The sequence below is a fragment of the Lolium rigidum genome, chromosome 5 (assembly GCF_022539505.1).
Source record: "Lolium rigidum isolate FL_2022 chromosome 5, APGP_CSIRO_Lrig_0.1, whole genome shotgun sequence".
Classification (NCBI taxonomy): Eukaryota; Viridiplantae; Streptophyta; class Magnoliopsida; order Poales; family Poaceae; genus Lolium; species Lolium rigidum.
The window spans coordinates 33,167,417-33,188,350 of record NC_061512.1 but is presented as its reverse complement, the minus strand read 5'-3'; the positions used below and the strand labels follow the sequence as shown (position 1 = coordinate 33,188,350).

General features: G+C 48.1%; 2 protein-coding genes across 2 annotated transcripts; both read right to left on the bottom strand.

Annotated features, from left to right (window-relative positions):
- Nucleotides 1-12,948: 12,948 nt before the first annotated feature.
- Nucleotides 12,949-15,832, bottom strand: LOC124655830 (disease resistance protein Pikm1-TS-like). The gene is made up of 3 exons (XM_047194666.1): nucleotides 15,810-15,832; nucleotides 13,256-15,532; nucleotides 12,949-13,135 (listed from the first exon to the last, which is right to left on the bottom strand). The coding sequence occupies exons 1-3, from the start codon at nucleotides 15,830-15,832 to the stop codon at nucleotides 12,949-12,951; spliced, it is 2,487 nt and encodes an 828-aa protein (XP_047050622.1).
- A 746-nt stretch (nucleotides 15,833-16,578) lies between these two features.
- On the bottom strand, nucleotides 16,579-17,743 carry LOC124655829 (disease resistance protein PIK5-NP-like). Its single transcript, XM_047194665.1, has 2 exons — nucleotides 16,917-17,743; nucleotides 16,579-16,603 (listed from the first exon to the last, which is right to left on the bottom strand). The coding sequence occupies exons 1-2, from the start codon at nucleotides 17,741-17,743 to the stop codon at nucleotides 16,579-16,581; spliced, it is 852 nt and encodes a 283-aa protein (XP_047050621.1).
- Nucleotides 17,744-20,934: the final 3,191 nt, after the last annotated feature.

Genomic DNA, 20,934 nt, shown 5'->3' with positions numbered 1-20,934 from the left:
TCATCCCGCCGTTGGGACCAGCTTCGCCTTGTCGCGCGTGAGGTCGACTCGCCGCTATAGTGGATGGACATGGCGATCATATCCCCGGTGTTGCCCTCCTAGGTTTTGTTGTCCTTCAGCGATGACATGTACGTGGCGTTGTACCCCGGCGTGTCGTTTGGGTCGTCGCTGCTTGCGACGAGGCGCTGTTGGTGGAGGAGCACCACCTCATCCTCTTCCTCCGGCTTCAGGATGAGGAGGGCGGTGCTACCATGGCTAGCCTGTTGCTAGGGAAACGGCATGTGGATCGTTTTACCGCTGCAGTTGCCACATCTGCGTCGGGGCGCCGACGTTTTGTACTACTCCTTCAGCTCTCACTTCGGCACGGGTTAGGGGAACACTGTAGGAGGAGGAGGACGTTGTCGAGCGTGCTAGCCCTGACGATGAAAAATGGGAGGAGGATGAACGTGAAGTCGTTCCCTTCAGAAGCCCTGGTCGTGTGGATTTATTTATTTAAAGATGGGCACCTTGTACCTTATGTTTAAAAAACTATGATGTTGTGCTCCAGTTATTTCTCACGTAATACGAATTATATTGTTCGTCTGACTCCAGGAAGTCATTTATGATGTTTCTGCATGACAGGATCATAGTTTAGACTGATAGGGGAGGCCGGAAGCGATGGGATATTTTTGCCTTCTTTTTCTATTGAGTGCCAGTAGTATTGTATACATTTTCATTAAAAATGATTTATAACTAGTATTTTCCTTATTTTCGAATGTCAAAAAAACCAAAAGTAATAAGTGCTTGTTGTGGGGCCATAAATTGCTAGTATCCCCGTTTACGCACTTACGGAGAGTGATTTGGACCGATGTCACTGTGTATGAACATTCTGCAGTATTCTTGTGGTGAGGGGACAAGGTTGACTGACCGGAGGATGGTGATCTGGTAATTGGCTGCATTAGTCGGTTGAGAAAGCTGCGTGGCCCTTTGATTACGACACGTTAATTAATATATGCAAGACTCTGACCCGACCCCCTGTGTCGCCCTCCTCTGGCGACCAGGGGGAAACCCTAGCCGCCGCCGCCGCCCCAGGCTCCCCACCTTCCTCCCTTCCCTCGCCGCCGCCGGAGGGGGGCCGGCAAAGCCGCGTGCCCCCCAAGGAAGGTGGCGGCGGGGCGTTTCTTCCCGTCCCGCGTCCATGGCGAGAGGGAGCTCGCTCGGGCGCGGCTCAAGGACGGCGGGTGCTGCGCGCGTGCGGCGGCGCGCGGCGGCGTGCTGGGGGCGCGGCAGCGTGCGGCAGGCGTGGAGGTGCTTCGGGCCCCTGGCGGCGCGGTGGTGGCCTGCCGTCGTCGGCGGCGCGGTGGACTGGACGGGCGCGGGGAGCGGCGCACGGGAGATCTCCGGGCTTCCGCGTCTCGGGCTGCGGGCGGGCGCGGCCACTGCTAGGCGCTGGCTGCGAGAGGGGCTCCGGCGGTCGAGGGAGGCCGGGCCAGATCTGGGCCCCTGGCCGTGGCGGCGCGGCGGCTGGCCGGCGCAGGGGCCCCTGGCCGTGGAGGTGATGCGGCGGGCTGCTACAGCTGGGTGGCGGAGTGCCGGGGCGGTGCCCCCGGGCAGCGGCGGTGGCCGCGCGAGGTGCTCCTGGGGGCTGCGAGGGGCTCTGATGTGTTGCCGGAGCGGCGACCCGGGCAGCGGCGGCGTGTTGGTGGGTGTGTGCAGCGGCTGTCTTCGGCGTTCGTCCTCGAGCCTCGTGTCGGTGTTGGTCGGCGTCCCCTCTATGTGGCATTCCGGCGGCGCCCACGGTGATCTTCGGCGGTACTCCGTTGGTTTCGGGCTGTTCTGCCCTCTGCGCGTCGGCGGCTACAGGCGGTTGGAGGTGGTGGTTTGTGCCGGTCCTTGTTGGCGGGCGCGAGGTCTTGGAACTCTTCGCTGGGCGAAAGCTCTGTCTTGGCGGCCGGCCAGGACCGACGACGGTGACGCCTGTGGGCGCCGCATACTTCTTGAAGGCGTCGTCGTAGCGGGTGTTTCTTGTTCTCCTATCGGGATCTCCGGGGGAAACCCTAGATCCCTCGCAGGATCGGGCGTGGGCGGCGCTTTTGCGTCGCTTTGCCTCTTGAGGCCACGCTTTGGATGTCCACCGGATAATGGGACTTGTGGAGTGTTCTGGTGGTTTCGGCGGAGGCGGGTTCGTCTTCGGCCAGGCGGGGTGCGGCCTCGGGGCCGGCGTGGTAGTTGGAGCGGTGGCTCCGGTCTTTAGCCTCCGCCTGTTGCGTTGAGGTGTGGTGTCGACCTGGCTGGTCGTCGACCCGTGTGGAGCGCAGCCTCGGGGCTGGCGTGTGGTGTCGTGTTGTAACGGTTTTTCGGCCAGTTTTCCTCATAAACGGGCCAACTCTTTTCTCCTATATCAATGAAAGGCAAAGCTTTTGCCTCGTTTCAAAAAAAAAAAAAATATATGCAAGACTTAGAGCATCCCCACTCGTTGGCGCTCCCCACGCCCAAATCCGGCGATATTTTCGTCCGGATTGGAGGAAGATTTGGCGTGGGGAGCGCCGAAGTTCCAGCCGTCCCCCGGCGAAACCCCCAACCTCGACCATTTGACATATTTCAAACGAATTTAACATTAAATTTAACAAGTTCGGCGACCAACGGTACGAAAATTGCTGAAACAAATTCGGCGAAAATAATTGTACAATGTTTAACAAGTGCTTGAAACAAATGAAGCACACAATTTCACAATTTTTCAAACAAATTAGACAGACTAGTTGGCGTCGGCGTTGGCGTTGCCTCGGAGCCTCCATATGTGCTCCACTAGATCATCTTGCGACAGGCTGATGCATTGTAGAGTCTCGAATCTCCCGACGCATAGCAATGAAGGCGGCCCATGATGGAGGCACCTGGTGATTAGGGCGTGCAAGAGGACCCTCCCTCTCATATGGTGCTTCTTGCTCAGCCGGAGGAACCGGATGCTTTCGCTCATTTTCAATAATCATATTGTGTAGGCACACACAGCAGTTCATCACCTCCCACATCCGATCTTTGGACCAAGTAAGAGCGGGGAACCGGACGACGAGCAAATCTCTCGCTGGAGGACACCAAATGCACGCTCGACGTCTTTTCGGCAAGCTTCTTGTCTCTTGACAAACTCGCAAAGTTTGGGGGTGCTAGGATTCGAGATAGTCTTCACAAATGTTGCCCACTTTGGATAGATACCGTCTCGCAAGGTAGTATCCTTTGTTGTAGTGCCGACCATTGATCACATAGTCCACCGGGGGAGCATGACCCTCAACAAGCTTGGAAAAGACCGGGGAGCAGTTTAGGACGTTGATGTCATTGTTGGATCCAGGCATACCAAAGAAAGAGTGCCAAATCCAGAGATCATGTGTAGCCACTCGCTTCAAGTATCACAGGTGCAGCCTTTTTGTGACCCTTGTACATTCCCCGCCACGCAAACGGACAGTTCTTCCATTGCCAATGCATGCGATCAATGCTTCCAAGCATCCCCGGAAAACCTCTAGCTTCATTTGTTGCAAGGATCCTCTCGGTGTCTTCGACAGTGGGTGATCTCAAGTAATAGTCCCCGAACACCGCTATGACGGCCCCGTGAACCGGTAGAAACAATCAAGGGCGGTGGACTCCGCCATCCGAAGATAGTCATCCGCGGTATCACCGGGAGCTCCATACGCCGAGCATCCTCATTGCCACTGTGCACTTCGCAGTGGACGAAAATCCAACCAAACCGAGTGCAATCCGCCTTGCATCCGAAGTAGGGATCAAAGTGGCGGATGGCATACACAATTTGCAGAAATAACTTTCTGCTCATCCTGAAACGACGCCGGAAAACACTCTCACCGTGCAACGGATTGTCGGCGAAGTAGTCGGCGTACAACATGCAGGTAGCCCTCCATTCGCTGTCTCGGCTTGCACTTCCGGCGACACGGTGCCGACCCACCACGTCGACCGGTTGCCGGTCCGGCGTACATGCTTGCCAAGCAACCGAGGATCATCATGTGCTCCTCGTCTTGGGCGGCTCGCTGCCATCTCTTCTTGCATAAGCTCGACGAACATCTGCTCCTCCTCTTCGTCCGAGTCCATGGCCGGCGAGGCAAATGGACGAACACCGACGGGCGAGGTCGAGGCAACCCGAGCCGCGAGCGGCGAGGAGCAAGCGAGCCGGCGGAAGAGCAAGCGAGGCCGGCGGAAGAGCAAGCGGACCGGCGGAATATAGGCAGGTGGGGAAGGAGGGGCGGCGGAATCTAGGCAACAAGCCGGCGGGGTGGTGCCGGCGGCGAGAGAGATACGAGGGGTGGGGGAGATTTTGAGCGACGTGGCGGTGGGGTTCGTGCGTCGAGTCACCGACGGATCGGGCCCTTCCCCGCTTTTCACTCGTCCGGAGTCCCCGAGCGCTCCCGGGGGCCGGGGATGGCGTGGGATCGCCGGATGAAACTAGGCCCAAATCCGGACGAAAACGAGGAACCGGGGGCGCGACTGGGCCGATTTTCGCCGTCCGGATGTAAAAAACGCTCGCCGGGGGCCTGTTCGGGGGGACGAGTGGAGATGCTCTTACAAGTGCAAGAGCTTACCCCACATGCGACGTTTCCGTCTTTTTGTTTTTCGTTTCTCTACTTCCTTTCTGTTCGTTGTCCTGTTTCTTTATCTTTATCTTTGCATTTTTATTTATTTTAATGTTAGTTTGTTGTTGCTCTCATTTCGTCTCTAGACTCCTTTTCATTTATATTTAGCATGTTCATGTGTTTCATTGGCAATGTATACTTTTTATTGATGATTTTTATAAATAGACCTAATGCTTTTATTACCAACTGATATGGTTTGATCCGTTAATATATGGCAGCCGTATGCGCCGGGGGTGGCGCCGAAACGGAAAAACAAGAAGAAGAAGGCTGGTGGTGCTGCTGTTGGTACTGCGCCTGGTGGCGTTGCTCCTCGAGCTACTCCTCAACGGAGCCGGTTGCGGGCCGTACATTTTCGGGGTCGGGTGCGGCAAGGGATGGGTCACCCTAATATGTATCGAGTATCCTTTTATTCCGCAAGGTTTTCCACGGCAGCCCGCGGTCCCTCAGCGACGAGGTTTTGTCGCATGAGTCGGGGGCGGCTTTGCGGGTGCACGTACATGATGTTACCCCGGCGGTGCCGCAGCAGGCTACCGCAACGGTGGTGGTTGCTCGATGGAGCTAAGGCTGTTGCTAAGTCCAAGAAGACAGCTTTGGTGTTCCAAATGTTCGATCATTCTCATGCGACCAAAGATTGCGGGGTCAAACACTATTGCTACTTCGTGATAAGGTGGCTCACCCGACTTTGCGTTGTCCGGTGCTTAGAGCTCCCCGCCCTTCCGCTTATGTTACCGGGGCTGGTCTATTGGAGACTTACTTTACGAGCGATTCCCGATTATGTGGTTAATGATGCGCTTGCGCCTTCTCGATCTCCTGTTGCTCCGGTTGTTGTGGTTGGAGATGTTGTGCCAGCTGATGTGATTGCCAAGCAGGTGGCAAGACGGTGCTCGGACCGTCCGAGGTTGGAAATGGGAGGCTGTACCCTACCGATGCCCCGAGATTCCTTATCACTTGTCCCTTCCTTCGAGGACCTCGACAGGGTAGATGGCATCCGAGGTTGCGATACCGAGATTCGGTTCCACCATGTCTATCTCCGCCTGGCAGTCCTCGGAAGTACCACACAAATTTGAGCTACATAAGGTTTGGTTACATGTGGAAGGAGTCCCTCATACGTTGAGGCATTTCTTAGGTCTTTGGGCTGTGGGTTCGCTGTTGGGGAAGACGGTTGATGTGGACCTTCTTAGCCTCAGACGCAGAGCGGTGGTTCGTATTCAGGTGGCTATGATTGATGCTAAAGTACTTGAGAAGATTTCAGATTCTGGGAAGATCATCAAGTCTGATGTAGTGGTTAAGCTCAAGGCCTTCGAGTTTCGGTTCCGTAGAGAGCCCGAGGACTATATACCAGAGCCTGATTTTGTTCCTCTGATATGGGTTAAGAAGGATGACGCAGATGATGATGGTGATGGAAATGACGCTGGGGATGATGATGCTATGGATACATCGGATGCCCGCGCTGGACCGTCTACTTTGGTGGCGCCTCTTGGGGAGGTGGGCAGAGGAGGGAATCAGACCTCCGTTGGTACTCGCTCTGTGCCGGCTGTGATGGCCCTCACTCCTTTCAATCCGAACCCTCAAACTCCCAAGGCTAAGGAGATAGTCGACAGGCTGCGGCGGACTAGTCCTACTCTTGAGGCTCGGGGATCGAGGGTGCTGTCCATGGGAGCGACCGCTACGCTGCCCGGGGATTCGCTATCTCCGAGGTCCGATAGACCTGCTCGTGGACGTGTTTGTACTCTCCGTCGCACGACGCCGGCTGCCGCTAGGAGGGCGGCTTCGAGGTCGCCTTCTTTGGAGCCCGTTGGAGCTGTTTCGGGCTCGGCTACCGGAGGCGTTGCCGCCATGTCTCCGTGCGGTGTTCGGTTGGACGCCCTGCTCCCCTTCACCCGCAGACCGACGCCTTGCCCGTTGCGGTGGCTTCCCCAACGAGTCCGGCTGGGCTGCAGCGCGACTCGGACGCCGGCGGTGGAGCGCGACGTGACGATGCATGGCGACGTGGCAGCGACGTCCGCTGCCAAGCTGCACCCTGGTCGGCCGACTAGGGATGCTGCTGGGTCGCCCGTGGATGCTACGGTCCGGGGCCGGGCGTCGACGCCCATCGGGACTCGCTCGCCCAATGGGCAGGCCGATGCGTCGGGCGTGGCACGGGGCGGTCGGGGCCGACCGCTGCTCCCGCTGCTGTGGTGCCCTCCTCGTCGGCTGCACATGCCGGGCCGGGGGCGGTCTACTTCGACTTCCGTTCCCTCGGCATCGGCTTTGGAGGTGGGTGTTGTTTTAGAGGAGGGGCCTGCGTCGCCTTTACCCTCCTCTAAAAGCGCCACTGTCTCCAACGCCGGCGTGCAGACTCCGACGCGGAGGAGTGCACGTCATGGTGTTGCTGCGGATGGCGCGGCAGCCACGGATGAGGACTCCATGACCAAGGCAATGCGGCGTAAAGCTGCGGCTAACCTCGATGCTAAGGGTATGGATAATTGTTCTACTTCTTTCTTGTCTTTTTCAACACCTCGGGTTTCCGCCAAACTCAATAGTGTTGGCGTTTCCCCGGGTTCTTCTTTACATGCTATTTCAGTTTCGACTAAAGTTCTAAAACATTTGGAGTTTGATAGATTAAAAGTCACTCCTATGTCCGGAACTAAGTCTTCTCCCTCTCCGACTACCGTTGATGATGACGAAGCGTACGCCATTACGGATGGCCAGCTTCTCACACAACTTGTTGGAGAGGTTTTAGAGGTTGGTACGGATGACGCGATGCTTGGTTCTTGTTTTGAACTACAAGCAACAAATCGCAAATCTGGAGCCTCCCAAATCAAAAGGAACGCTTGGCCTAATAAAAAGGCTAGGATGACAAAATCTACAACAGTTTCTAAATGAATGGCATGTTTAAGAATAGCAGAGGTCTTCAAGACTTGGCTAAACACTTACACATCGCTGAATCCATCAGTGACTATGTTTTAGATTTTGTGGCCATATCCGAGACAGTAAACGGAATTACTCAACTAATTTTCTAAATCGCCTTTCAGGCGGGGAAGATTTTGATTGGGTATCCCGTCCACCTAGGGGGCGTTCTGGCGGCTTATTGATAGGAGTCCGATCTTCAACCATGGAAATTCTCGATAATTCGGGGGGTGATTTTCACATTAAACTTCACATTCGGAATAAGTCGGATAATTTCATTTGGAGTTTGGTTTCTTTTACGGGGCCGCACAGGATAACTTTAAGCCTCGCTTTTCTTCGTGAGTTGGTTAATCTAGCGAAAGATAACCCTTATCCTATTGTTATAGGAGGGGATTTTAATTTGCTGCGATACCCTCATGAAAAGAGCAAAGGAAGATTCGACAACCATTGGCCTTTTCTGTTCAACGCTGTTATAGACAGTTTGGACTTAAGAGAAGTGGCAACGGTTGGTAGACACTTCACTTGGGCTAACAGTCTTCCTCGAACCTACTTACGAGAAGTTAGATCGCGTTCTCATGGATTCGGACTGGGAACAGAAATTCCCTTTCGTCTCGGTTCGGGTTCTACCTAGAATTGCGTCTTTATCGGATCATGCTCCTATTCTTCTTTCCACTGGAATACCATCGCCCCAGCGACGTCGACCGTTCAAATTTGAACTTGGATGGTTGCTTAGGGATGGATTCTCAGACATGGTTAAGAAGGTATGGGAGCAGCCGGTCGTAGGGTCTACCCCCATCCAAAGGTGGAATAACAAACTCCGATCGGTTCGGAGATACCTTGGTGGATGGGCGAGACACTTGGCTGGGCAGCTTAAGCAGGAGAAAATCTTTCTCTCTTCATCAATTGATGATTTAGAGGCAATAGCCGAAGTACGCCCACTGACTACGCAAGAAATTGAACTAAAAAGTCAATATAATGCGAAGTTAGCTGGACTACTGAGAGAAGAGGAACTCAAATGGTACCAAAGGTCAAAAGCCCAATTCATTCTTCAAGGAGATTCGAATACGAGATACTTCCATAGTGTGGCCAATGGTCGACACAGGAAGAAACGCATTCATACTCTGTCGCAAGATGAGGGTCTGATTGAGGGCCATGAGCAGCTTAAGTCCTATATTACATCATATTATAAAGGCTTATTTGGTGCACCGGAGGAATCATCTATATCCTTAGATGAATCTAGGATTGATGATATCCCTCAAGTGTCTCCGCAAGAAAACGCTCTTCTTACAAATCCTTACACCGAAGAGGAAGTGAGAAAAGCGGTCTTCCAAATGGAGCTTAATAAAGCGCCGGGTCCCGATGGATTTCCAGCCGAGTTCTACCAGAACTTCTGGGATTTCATTAAGAAAGATCTGATGGATTTATTTGTTGAGCTCCATGCGGGACAGTTGGACCTTTTCCGAATCAACTTTGGGGAAATAATTTTGCTCCCTAAAGTAAATGATGCGGAAAGGATCCAACAGTACAGACCAATATGTCTTTTAAATGTATGCTTCAAAATTTTTACCAAGGTTGCTACTATTAGACTTAATTCGGTGGCTGACCATGTGGTGCGACCTACTCAGACTGCTTTTATGCAAGGACGATATATCCTCGATGGAGTCGTTACTCCGCATGAAACAATCCATGAGTTACACCGCAAAAAGTTAAATGGAGTGATCCTTAAAATTGACTTTGAAAAAGCCTATGATAAAGTCAAATGGTCGTTTCTTCAACAAACACTCCGTATGAAAGGTTTTTCGGAGGAGTGGCGCGCGTTAATTAATAACTTTGTTTTTGGTGGAAGTGTCGCCATCAAAGTAAATGATGATGTTGGTCGATACTTTCAAACAAAAAAAGGTTTGCGACAAGGTGATCCGTTATCTCCAATGTTATTCAATATTGTTGCGGACATGTTGGCTATTTTAATTGAGCGTGCTAAAGTTGATGGTCAAATTGAAGGAGTGGTGCCTCACTTAGTTGATGGAGGCTTATCAATTCTTCAATACGCTGATGACACAATTCTGTTTATGGATCATGACTTACAAAAAGCTACAAACCTGAAATTAATATTGTCAGCGTTTGAGCAATTGTCGGTCTAAAAATAAATTTCCATAAAAGTGAATTGTTTTGCTTTGGCGAAGCCCAAGACGAGGCAAACTCATACGCCGAACTTTTCGGCTGTGGGTTAGGCAGCTTTCCAATTAGCTATTTGGGTATTCCGGTTCACCACCGGAGACTCACACTTGCTGAATGGAAACTCGTTGAGGAAAGGCTCCGAAACGACTTAGTAGTTGGAAGGGTAAACTATTATCTCTTGGTGGAAGATTGGTTCTCATTAACTCAGCACTCACAAATCTGGTACCGTATATGATTTCCTTCTTCCAGCTGCCTAAAGGAATACTACATAGATTGGATTATTTCCGATCTAGGTTCTTTTGGCAAGGAGATAGCGAGAAGAAAAAATACCGGTTGACGAAATGGAGTGTCGTTTGCCGTCCTAAAGATCAAGGTGGACTTGGTGTTCATGATCTAGAGGTTAAGAACAGAGCTTTGCTAGGAAAATGGCTAGCTAGGTTGTTAACCGAGGATGGGGTATGGCAGAATATGCTACGGAGGAAGTATGTTGGCTCAAAAGCAATCTCGCAGGTTGTTTGGAAACCAGGAGATTCGCATTTTTGGGCAGGCATAATGGCAACTAAAAAATACTTCTTCCCACATGTCTCCTTTTCCATTAGAGATGGGTCTGAGATAAGGTTCTGGGAGGACATTTGGTTGGGAACAACCACTCTTCGTGAACAGTATCCAGCCTTGTTTAATATCGTGAGACATAAACATGATACCATACAGAAGGTGATGGAAACATCACCACCGTCAGTAGCATTCCGGCGGGATATCTTTGGCCCTAGGTTGGACTCTTGGTTGGAGTTAATACAGAGATTGGATTCTGTTCAACTGCAACAGGGATCAGATGTGTTCCGCTGGAATCTTACAAAAAACGGGATTTTCTCTGTTGGTTCAATGTACTCCGCTTTAATTGAACCTTTTCAACCGGTTTTTAATAATAAACTTATTTGGAAGATGAAGATACCATTAAAAACTAAAGTTTTTGCTTGGTACCTTCGTCGAGGAGTAATTCTTACTAAAGATAATCTTGCAAAGCGTAATCGGCATGGTTGTACTAAGTGTGTTTTCTCGTCATGAAGAGGAAACAATAAAACACTTGTTCTTCCAATGCCAATTCGCTAGATCTATATGGTCAATCATTCAGATAGGTTCCACCTTATATCCTCCAAAAAGCGTTGCAAATATATTTGGCAATTGGCTAAATGGAGTAGATGCTAGGTTCAAAGTTCTTATCAGAGTGGGAGCGATGGCTGTTTTATGGTCGCTTTGGCTATGTAGAAATGGCAAGGTTTTTGATAATAAAAATTCTTCTCTTATGCAGGTCATCTACCGATGTACGGCGTTGCTCCGTTCATGGTCGTCGCTTCAGCGTTTGGAGGATCGCGACCTATTTACGGAGGTGTCTACACGCTTAGAGGAAACGGCGAAAGATTTTATTACCCAACATGGGTGGCTGCATACTAGAAGGATTTTGCCTTCTACAGTCTAGCTTTTCCTTTTTCACTTTGTACTAGTGTGATCTCGTTCTTTAGTTTACTGCAACTGAAACTTTCAGCGGCTGTGTGCATCCATGTTATGCAGAGGCCGGGTGTAATACTTGACTTGAGTAATAATAAAGCGCCCTTTATCGAAAAAATATATTATAGTCTCGGTGTGGCACGAAAAGATTAACGCAAGTCTTGCATGTTTGTCTTTGAAATTTCGTAGCTAGTATTGTTGTGATGAGGAGAAGGTTGACTGACCAGAGATTCGTGGTCCGGTGCAATGACTTGTAAGTTGTAACCAATATTCCTATTGGCCAAGTTGATAACGATGAACGTGGTTAATACGCACAACTGCACTCGTGTAGCTTTCCTGTCAACCGTGTGTTATCATCACTGCACTCCACAAACTCTCAAGAGCCAAATTGCATTTGGCTGTTCAGCCACTACTGGCGTATCTATATCTATAGCAGCAAAGGTTTCTGCCAAAAAAATTGTTCAACATGGATGACAACATAATCTACGGATAGAGCCTTCCGCGTCTTAGGCGTGTTCCCATGTTGTTGTTCCTTCAGTTTTGTACTAGACTGTTCCTATGTGTGTGTGCTACACTGATATATACTTTGCGTGTGTGCGGCTGTGTGCATCTTGTTACGCAGAGGCCGGGTGTAGTACTTTTTTCTAAAAGTAATGAAAGCGTCCTTTATCGAGAAAAAAATTCATTCAGCATTTTTTAGACCATTTTACCATTCCACCAAATCACATAATACGGCAAAATGTCACCGTACTGGTTCGTTTCTTCTCCCAAATCGATCTCCGGCCGGGAGCTATAACCCTAGAACCATCCCCTGTGTGTCACCCTAGCTGCTACCAAATCGATCTCTAACTACCGGCAACCTCCACCTCCTCCGTCTGGTGGAACGGATCCGTGGCAGCCCCAAAAATCCTCGACCTAAACTTCCAGGTCCTCCCGCCGCCAAATCCCCATTCCGAGGTGCTCCACCGCTAACGAGATCTCACGCCAGGATTTCTGTGGAGGTCATGGTGGTAGTGGGTCGAGGAGGTGTGTCAGTGGAACATTAGCCTAAGTATTTTTTGTCAACCTCCAGCTTTCAGAAGTCAGAATCTCCTAGGTGAATGCAAATTTACTATAATGCACTCAAGCTTCCAGTTTTCTTCCATGTTTTTTCCGTTAGTCTACACTCTTTTTCGAAAAAGGGAACATAGCCTAGGTCTCTGTATCAAAATAATGACATGACTATTTCCTGCATAATCTGATCTCGTGAACAGGAAAGAAATAAATATATGTTCCGGTGAATAAAAAACACATTTTGTGCACCCTATGCATCTTCTTTTAACTAAATTATAATTTTTTTTAAGAACCACATAATAATCTTTATTTTGAGTGGAACTATTAGCTTCCACAGATATTGACGCAAATACCTATTGTGGACATTCATAAAATATGCATACATAGGTGGATTTAACAGAAAACAACCGTAATGGTGTTAATTTCCATGAATTTAGAGTAGAGATAGTAATCTTGATGCTGAGTGCATACTAGATATACATAACATAGGTTTGGCAAACAAGTCCATCAAACATATCACAGTGGTCCACCGTCCGGGGCAGATTATTGAATACAAATGTAAAACTGGCAAAACAGGTGCACGACAGGGTCGTGGAGGTTTGGAAAGTTCTCCCTAGTCGATGATGGACAGTGAAACTAGTACGGACTATTACATGTGAGTAAGTGCGAGACAGATTACCCTGTGAATTTCATCAATACTCGGCAAGATGATGAATTAAGCTTTGTTGTCCGCCTCAATCTCGCACGTCCCACTGGTGGATGCTTCACTGTTCACTTGGGAAATGTGCGTGCTGTCCTCCTCAATCTCACCCGTCTCACTGGTGGAAGCTTCATTGATCTCTTCATAAACCCGTGCACCATTGTTCTCTAGAAAAATGGCCCTCTTGGGTTCAGTGGATAACCTGCCACGGTACAAAGGAGGAGATCGAAGAAGTAAAAACGTGTCTTTAATTAGTGGTCTTTTGGTAATAGAAAGCATGCCAGTTAAACTGATACTATGTTACAAGTGTTAAAATGATTACCCGGTAAGACACTTCCGGGTCGCGCTGGTGGAAGTGTCATGGGTCAATTCTGGAAGCTGTTCAATTTTGAATTCTGGAAAAATCTCTGTCTTGTGGCCAGTGACATAAAAGCTGATCTTACCGGGATGCTCCTGGGCTTCTTTCCTCACAGCATCAATCGTCGCCCTGATGCACGGGCTGTCCGCTCGATACCAGTCCGGGTTGTATTGGAAGGAGATGTAATAGAGGTTACTGAGGTGCTTGATGCCGAGAGGCTCTGTATATGGTGGGCCGCTGTAGAACTGGAAAAAGAACTTGATTGTTTTCAGCCCCGGCATCGCTCCTTGCTGGAACGCAACCCGTGGCACGCGGCTGTCAATGTTGAGCCAATCCAGCTTTGGGAAGCCTCCACTGCTGATAGCTACCGGCTCCTTCGGGACGACCTCGAACCTTAAGGTGAGATTCTGGAGGTTGGGCATCTCACCTAGAAAAGCGATATCCTCCTCCCTTAGTTTGCAGATCCTGATATCCAAGCTGTTAAGGCTGTTGAAGTGTTCTCTGATCCACCGCGGAATGTGCATGTGTTTCGTGCCAACCACTAGTCCCCCACCGCCAGACGGTGTGTTTCGAAAGGAGAGGGTCTCCCTTGCTAGCTCTGACATCACCTCAGTGTTATTCCAAGCTTGGCGGACGCACTTTGGCACCCCTTCCAGTTCTGAAAGCCGAGCCGCTTCCCAGGGCAGTGCACCCACAACCCCACCTAATTCCAAATTCTTCAGTTCCTTCCGTCTCAAGATTTCCCTTGCTACCTTCTCCACCTTTGTATCCTTCAGAAGTAGTCGCTTCAAATGACGCAGTTCAACACTCTCCAAAGGCAGCTCTTTGATCCCCGTGCCAGTCAAATTCAGATTCTCCAACTCATGTAGTCCCACGATGATCTCCCGAGGCAGCTCTTTGATCCTTTTACTATCACTCGCATCCAAAGTCTTCAATTTCTTCAGTCTCCCGATCTCCTTGGGCAGCTCGGTGATCCTTGTGCTTTTCATGCGGAGTGTCTCTAAATTCTCTAGTTCGGCGATCTCCCTAGGCAACTCTTCGAGACAATTGTTGTAACTCACATCCAAAGTCTTCAATCGCTTTAGGCCCCCGATCTCACTGGGTAGTTGTGTAACGCTAGTCTGACTGAAGTCCAAGCTCTCCAAATACTGCAGACTCCCTATTTCTGGTGGGATCTCTGTAATCCTAATCCCGAGCAGGGCGTACAGGTGCCTCAGACGGCGGAGTCCACAGATATGATTCAGATGATGATTCCGAAGGTATGAAAACATACCGAATTGAATATCTAGTACTCGCAGTCGTTCCAACTTCTCCAAGGGAACTCTCTTCTCCAAGGGGACTCTCTCTTCGCCTCCAAAATCAACAAGAGATCGAATATGAGACCAATCAATTCCAGCATCCACCTCGTCTAGTTCACCAGTCCTCGAACCATTGCCGATATATAACCATCGGGTTCGATTGGAACATGGCCATGCTATGTCGGATATGCAAACAAAGAAATTACATTCTCGTGATTTCGCTCTTAGGAAATTTCGCATCATAGGATGAATCATATATTTTAGGCCTCTAACAAAAGGCAATAGTTCTATATGCAGAATCAATCCCCTGTTTAAAAGCTCGTCAAAGTAATATTTTCCTGTCTCCTCCTTATAAACAAATCCTTGAGTTATCCAACGCTTCACCAAATCATCCCTTTCAAAGTAGTGATTCTTAGGGTATATGCTGCAGTACAATAAGCAAGTCTTCAACATGATATGTGGAAGATTATCATAGCCAAGTTGCAGACTCTCTACCAATGGCTCAAACCCTCTAACATTCTGAATTCCGTTACGGTCAACCTTTGCTGCAAAGGTACGAAGCGCATCCCCAGCAGATTCCATTTGTTCTACCTCCCTTGCCACAGCTGAGAGCATGCAAAGCAATGCTAATGGCACACCACCACACATGCGCATAACAGGATGGTCATCGTCCAAACCTTTTTCAACCATGTCCGCCTTCATAGCAATCATCGAGGCACAAACATCTTTGTAATTGATAAGGTAATCCCAACTATTAGCATAATCTTTCCATTTAGGATACATTGGGTGTATCAAGGCACCAAAATCATCACGCCACTTATTGGCTATAACATTCATTGGAGTTGTTGTGACAATTCTACTCCCCAAGTTATTCTCTGGGAGTGATTTCCTGATGATTTCCCATTCTCCACATTGCCATATATCATCAATAATGACAAGGTATCTGTGAAAGATTGTTAGTTTCATTATTTGCTATACATCACCAACATCAACTAAGCAATTTTAGCTAGACTAGATATAAAACCCAAACAATAATGAAAAATGCAAAAAGAAAAACAAAGAGTCAAATCAAGCACATGGATTGCTGATTTTCATGTAGCCCCTATCACACACCAAATCTCTGATTACATTTTGGCCTTTTAGGTCCCTTTTAACTACCTCCTCCTCGTACTCTTCTTTGCATTATTGATGCCTTTTCGAATCCCACTATTAACCAGTACTTCAGCTGGCCTTGGTTGGACATGCCCAAACCACCGTACTTTGTATAGGACAAGTTTCTCTTAAATTGTACCACCCCTAGCTACTTTCTTTACGTATCACTTTGTTTTTAATTCATTCCACTTCTGCGTCGCCATACATCCATTTTGGCATATGCACCCTTGCAGCACCTACTCCCTCCGTCTCATAATAAGTGGACTTCCAAGAAACTTGGAGAGTCAGACCATTTTGAGATTTGACCAAGTTTACACAAAAACCAACAATATTTATGATATTAAATAGGTATGTGATGACAAGATAGTTCATGATGAATCTAATGATCGATACTAATTTGGTGGTATAAATATTGATGATTTTTCCTATAAATACGGTCAAATTTTAAAAAGTTTGACTATTCTCCAATTTTTTTGGAAGTATACTTATTGTGGGATGAAGGGAGTATAATGCCTGTCACATGCCTTTGTGATAAGGGAGTCATCAATAATGTTAGTCTTAGTGGAACGCTAGGGGCAGGAGATGTTACTGAATCACTAGGAGCAATGTGGATCATGACTTCATATGCCACACCACACAACGACCCAAAAAAACAATGTCTATGTGCGTTTCTTCTCATGTCTACCTTTGATTACTTTGTTCGGTTCATGAACCCATATTCGGTAAAGGACAGCATACATATGAGGCAGCGGCAGATGGACATTAGCTAAGGTAGTGAACCAACAAGTCCTGAAGTCAAGTGGTGAATTCTACGCCCAAGTGTGCAAAGGCCTTTTTTTAAGGTAGTGTCTGGTTATAGAACCTAAAATGTGCAAGAAAGCAAAAAAGTTACTATTGTCGGTTAGTGTTGAATGATGAACTAGCCTATAGTTCAGATCTTTATATGGACTCAAAATTTGAAGAAAAAAGATGGCCCCAAGACATTTTTTCCTGAAGTTTCTATAGTTTCGCGGCCAGTTTCATAAAAGATTCAACTTTTTGTTTTTTCCATAATCCACAAAATTTGACAGAATTAATTTTTAATATCGCCTTTTCTTAAATATAAATTTGAAACTCTGACCATAACCATGCATAGTTAAAGAAAAAAGTAGTGTTGAAACTATAAGTTTGCTTACCTTTGGTCCTTGAGGCGATTCCATATGATCTGGATGAGATGATCTACTTCGCTAGCAGCTTGGGAGCCAGCAAATGCTGCCGTACTATCAGCTCCAACTTGTTCAAGAATACTTGCGAGAACCTCCTTCATGCTACCACCAGGATTGACTGACACAAAAGCCCGGACCTGGAACTTATTTCCAATCGCCTCATACACAAGGCGTGCAAGAGTAGTTTTCCCCATCCCTGCCATCCCAACAATGGATGCCATTTTGAGCTGCAGCTCCAATGGTGTGCTCTCCTCCTTCCCTACCAGGTGTAGAACGAGCTCATCCCTCGGTTCTTCCATACACACGAGCTCTGCCGCATCCTTGCGGACAAAGGGATAAGCTCGAGGTTTGGAGGCGGTGGCTTTTTTCCTTGAAAATAAGCTGGGGATGATTCCCGGTGTAGTCTCCTTCCACTGGCGGCGGCACCGCTTCCACACGTCACAGGCTCTTTTCTTGATATCCAGGAAAGGCCTTTCCTTGGTCTTCAGCTGGATGCGACCCTTGGTGATGTGCTTCTGTAGAGTGAGGACGAAGTCGTCGACGGCGTCGTCCGTGTCGTCGGCGAGATCCCAGGCTTCCATCCTCAACTCCTTGGATGCCGCATCACGGTCCTCCCTCTCCCATATCGCCCAAAGGAGAGAGTGCATGGACTTGAACTTGGAGTGGATGAACTCGACGTCCTTCCGAGTCCGGCGGCCAAGCTTGTACTCACTGCGCACGAGCAGAGCACCCAGCTTCGCTACGACGGGGCCCAAGGCCCCCGTGGCCGCGGTCACGGGAGCCTCCTCCATCTCCATGTCTTGTCAGCTAGGCCGTGCGCCTCGATGTTCTCTCTGTGGGTCGACGATGTGAGCTTTGTCTCGGTGGGTGGACTTCCAAGCGATCACTTCCCACATGATAGCGAGATTAAGTAACCTGAGTAGCGTTAGATAACATCTTTAATTTAATTTATTACTTCCAACTTCGTTGTCTGTTCATGTGCATGTTTCACAAGGTGAATTTTATACAAATGCCAGACCCTCTCACGCTGCAACACGCTAGACAGTGACAGGCTCTAATGATAATAAATAAATTAATTTACTAATCAAGATAAGCTCTAATGATAAAATTAACTTTTCGACACGTCGTTCCCCTCTTCTTGCGTGGATATATGGAGAGGTAGTCCACGCCGTAGGTTGTGTCTAGTTGGGAGTGAGACTTCAAAATGACAACTCCCAGTGATTGTTTGGTTTCTCGATGCCGTCTTTAATTCAATGCCAACCTTTTTTTTTGATAAAAGGATCTTTATTACTTAAAATATTTAAGCATTACATCTGACATCTACATAATTGAGATGTACACAGCTGCACAAACATCCAGCGTTCAGTAATACAAAAGATAAAATATAAAAGACGCACTACACTTGATCAACTCAAAATCAGTATGAGTGCCTAGGGTGCTGAAGATCCAGTCCGCAGATTAAGCTTCCACCCATGTTGAGAGAAAAATTCTCTGGCCGTGTCCTCCAAACGTTTAGACACCCTAAATGTGCCATTACCCAATACTTATAATTGAGTGCAATAAAAAAATGCATACTCGGGAAGAACGTGCAATGTGGACGGAAATCTGAGGACAGCTAGCATTGACCTTGAGCAATTAATACTCCCTTCATTCCATAATTTAATAAGTTGTAGGTGCAGAATTTTGATCTTGGTACACATTATATGTCTACGGAAGAAGTCAGTGTAAACATATTACGTCTGAGGACCATTTTCTAAGTAGTACATTATATTTTAGGTCCAAACTTTTGTTCCACAATACATTATATTATACTCCCTCTGTTAGGGATTATAACCTCCGAGGGCCAATTTGCTAGTACCAATAAACTTTACAACTTACCTCGTTAATTGGTGCATGCACCAATAGTTTCACATACTGACAAAATCATAGAAGAGAGGCAAAAATAAGAACATGCATTAGGGTAGAGAGGACAATAATAAGAGAGGCCTAATAATGTCTAACAATTTAAAAGCTCATTGGCCTTTTAATACCTAACAGAGAGAGTACATAATTAGCCTTCTCGGTAATCAGCAACAACATAAAAAAGCAAGCTAGTCTCTTTTTTCTATCGAAAAGTATTCTGTTCAGAGCATCAGCCGCCTCCTACCTCCACGTCCCTGCCAAGGAGAAAAACGCCACCGCTCCTGCCCTGAAATGCCATCGTATTATTATTTTTGCTGCAAAATAGCTGGTGAATGTTCAACATCAATATTTTAATTTTCAGCAACGCCATTTTTTTCCTCCATGTTGAAAGTGCATCGAGCCTCATGTGTGGTTTTGGTAATTAATGACAATCCGTATGGACTAATATTTGCATTGAGTTATATTTGTAGGAGTTGTCCATAGACAATTCTTGAACCATCTGTTGGCTTCAAGGTTGCAATAAGAAGAAATTAACGAAGGTCAAGTAACAAGTATATCTTGAAGAAGAAGATTAAGTGAGCACTCATGAGTATCTTCAAGACATCAACATAATGAAGAAAAAAGAAATGAGGTTCGTTCAAGATGAGTCAACTCAAAGAGATCATATGCTTGAACCTTGCCATCCATATGGTGATCATGGATATGTGAAGATGTATTGAAGAAGAAGCTCTCCCATAGTGGATTATGTGGGAGCAATCCGCAAGACTTCATCAACCAAGCACAAACAACAAAGGAGTTCCAACTTGTTGTGGTCAAGATCGTCATCATTGAGCTCAAGTGGAATGCGCAAGGTTAAGGTTTTCTCTTGATAGGTTTCTTTCTTACCGGTCTCGTGATTTAGTTGGGAAACCGGTTTATAGGATAGTGGTCATACTATCAAGAGAGTTCTCGACCGAGTAACTCGATCATATTGTTCGGAGAGACCTCAAACATTTGCATCCTTACATCATGTTTCTTGGTTGTTATTTGGATTTTATCATGTGATCATTTAGAGGTTGTGGTTATTTCCATGGCAAGATCAATGTCATCAAAAACCTATTTGACATGAATTACTTATTATGTTATCGATATTGGAGTGTTTCTCGGTTTCTCGTATTGAGAGGTTTCACTTGTGTTTCTTTGTTTCTCGTATTGTATTTTTTGTGGGGCTAGCTCTTGTTTTCCTCTTTTCAACAAAATGTGTTTTGGCTTGATAGGATTTCCCAAACTCTAGATATTAATTGGGGTTTGAAGTTTGCCTTCTATTTGGTTAAAAGAAAAAATAAGGGGGAGTGGCAGCTTGTTTGCAGGCCGGCACAACCACCCTTGTTGGGCCGGCACTGCCACTCTGCCCAGGTCGGCACTACCGGTTTCCCTACATAACACTGTCGGGCCGCCTCCCGTGGAACTACCGGGATGTCTCACGCGGCAGCAACAGGCCATCCGCGCTGGCCACGCTCACGCGCCCCCGCTCACTTGATCGTCTGGCCGCACGCGCCCGCCCACTCATGCGTGCCCGCAATGCGCGAAAAGTCCAGCACGGGGAGGCAATCTCAGTGTCAAAGTCGGTACTACCAGCCCATGCCAGATTTAACAGCCCAACGGGAAGAAATTTGGTGTTCCTCATCCTATTTGTTCTCACTACAAGAAAAGTTGCCATGGCCGACGAAGTTGAAGTCGCGCCGTGGTTGCTGGTGTACCATGGCCGACGATTTTGGTCCCTCCGTGGTGCATGTCAAAACTTTTTTTTTCTCGTTTTTGAGGCCACCTAGCCCGACGAAAGCGGCCAAAACGTGGCGTATGGTGGCCCGGGACGTGGTGCATCTCGAAATCTCGGGTTCGCCGGCCGAGTCAACGCAAATCCGCACCGCCGAGGGAGTGGCGTATGGTGGCCCGGACGTGGTGCATCTCGAAATGTCTCGGGTTCGGCCGGCCGAGTCAACAAATCCGCACCGCCGAGGGATGTAGGGCCCAACATGGCAGCCTCTCGGGCATTGTTTTTTCTCTAGATCGCGCCATCTCGTTCAACGTTCTCCGATCGAGCCAT

Bases quoted from the DNA above. Each gene is read 5' to 3' on its own strand.
- LOC124655830 (XM_047194666.1), bottom strand. From the start codon at position 15,832: ATGTCCAACCAAGGCCAGCTGAA. The intron at 15,533-15,809 runs GTACTGGTTAAT...AATCTTTCACAG, and splicing joins TCCAACCAAGGCCAGCTGAA to ATACCTTGTCATTATTGATG. The intron at 13,136-13,255 runs GTAATCATTTTA...GTACCGTGGCAG, and splicing joins ACCCGGAAGTGTCTTACCGG to GTTATCCACTGAACCCAAGA.
- LOC124655829 (XM_047194665.1), bottom strand. From the start codon at position 17,743: ATGGAGATGGAGGAGGCTCCCGTGACCGCGGCCACGGGGGCCTTGGGC. The intron at 16,604-16,916 runs GTAAGCAAACTT...TGCACATTTTAG, and splicing joins AATCGCCTCAAGGACCAAAG to GTTCTATAACCAGACACTAC.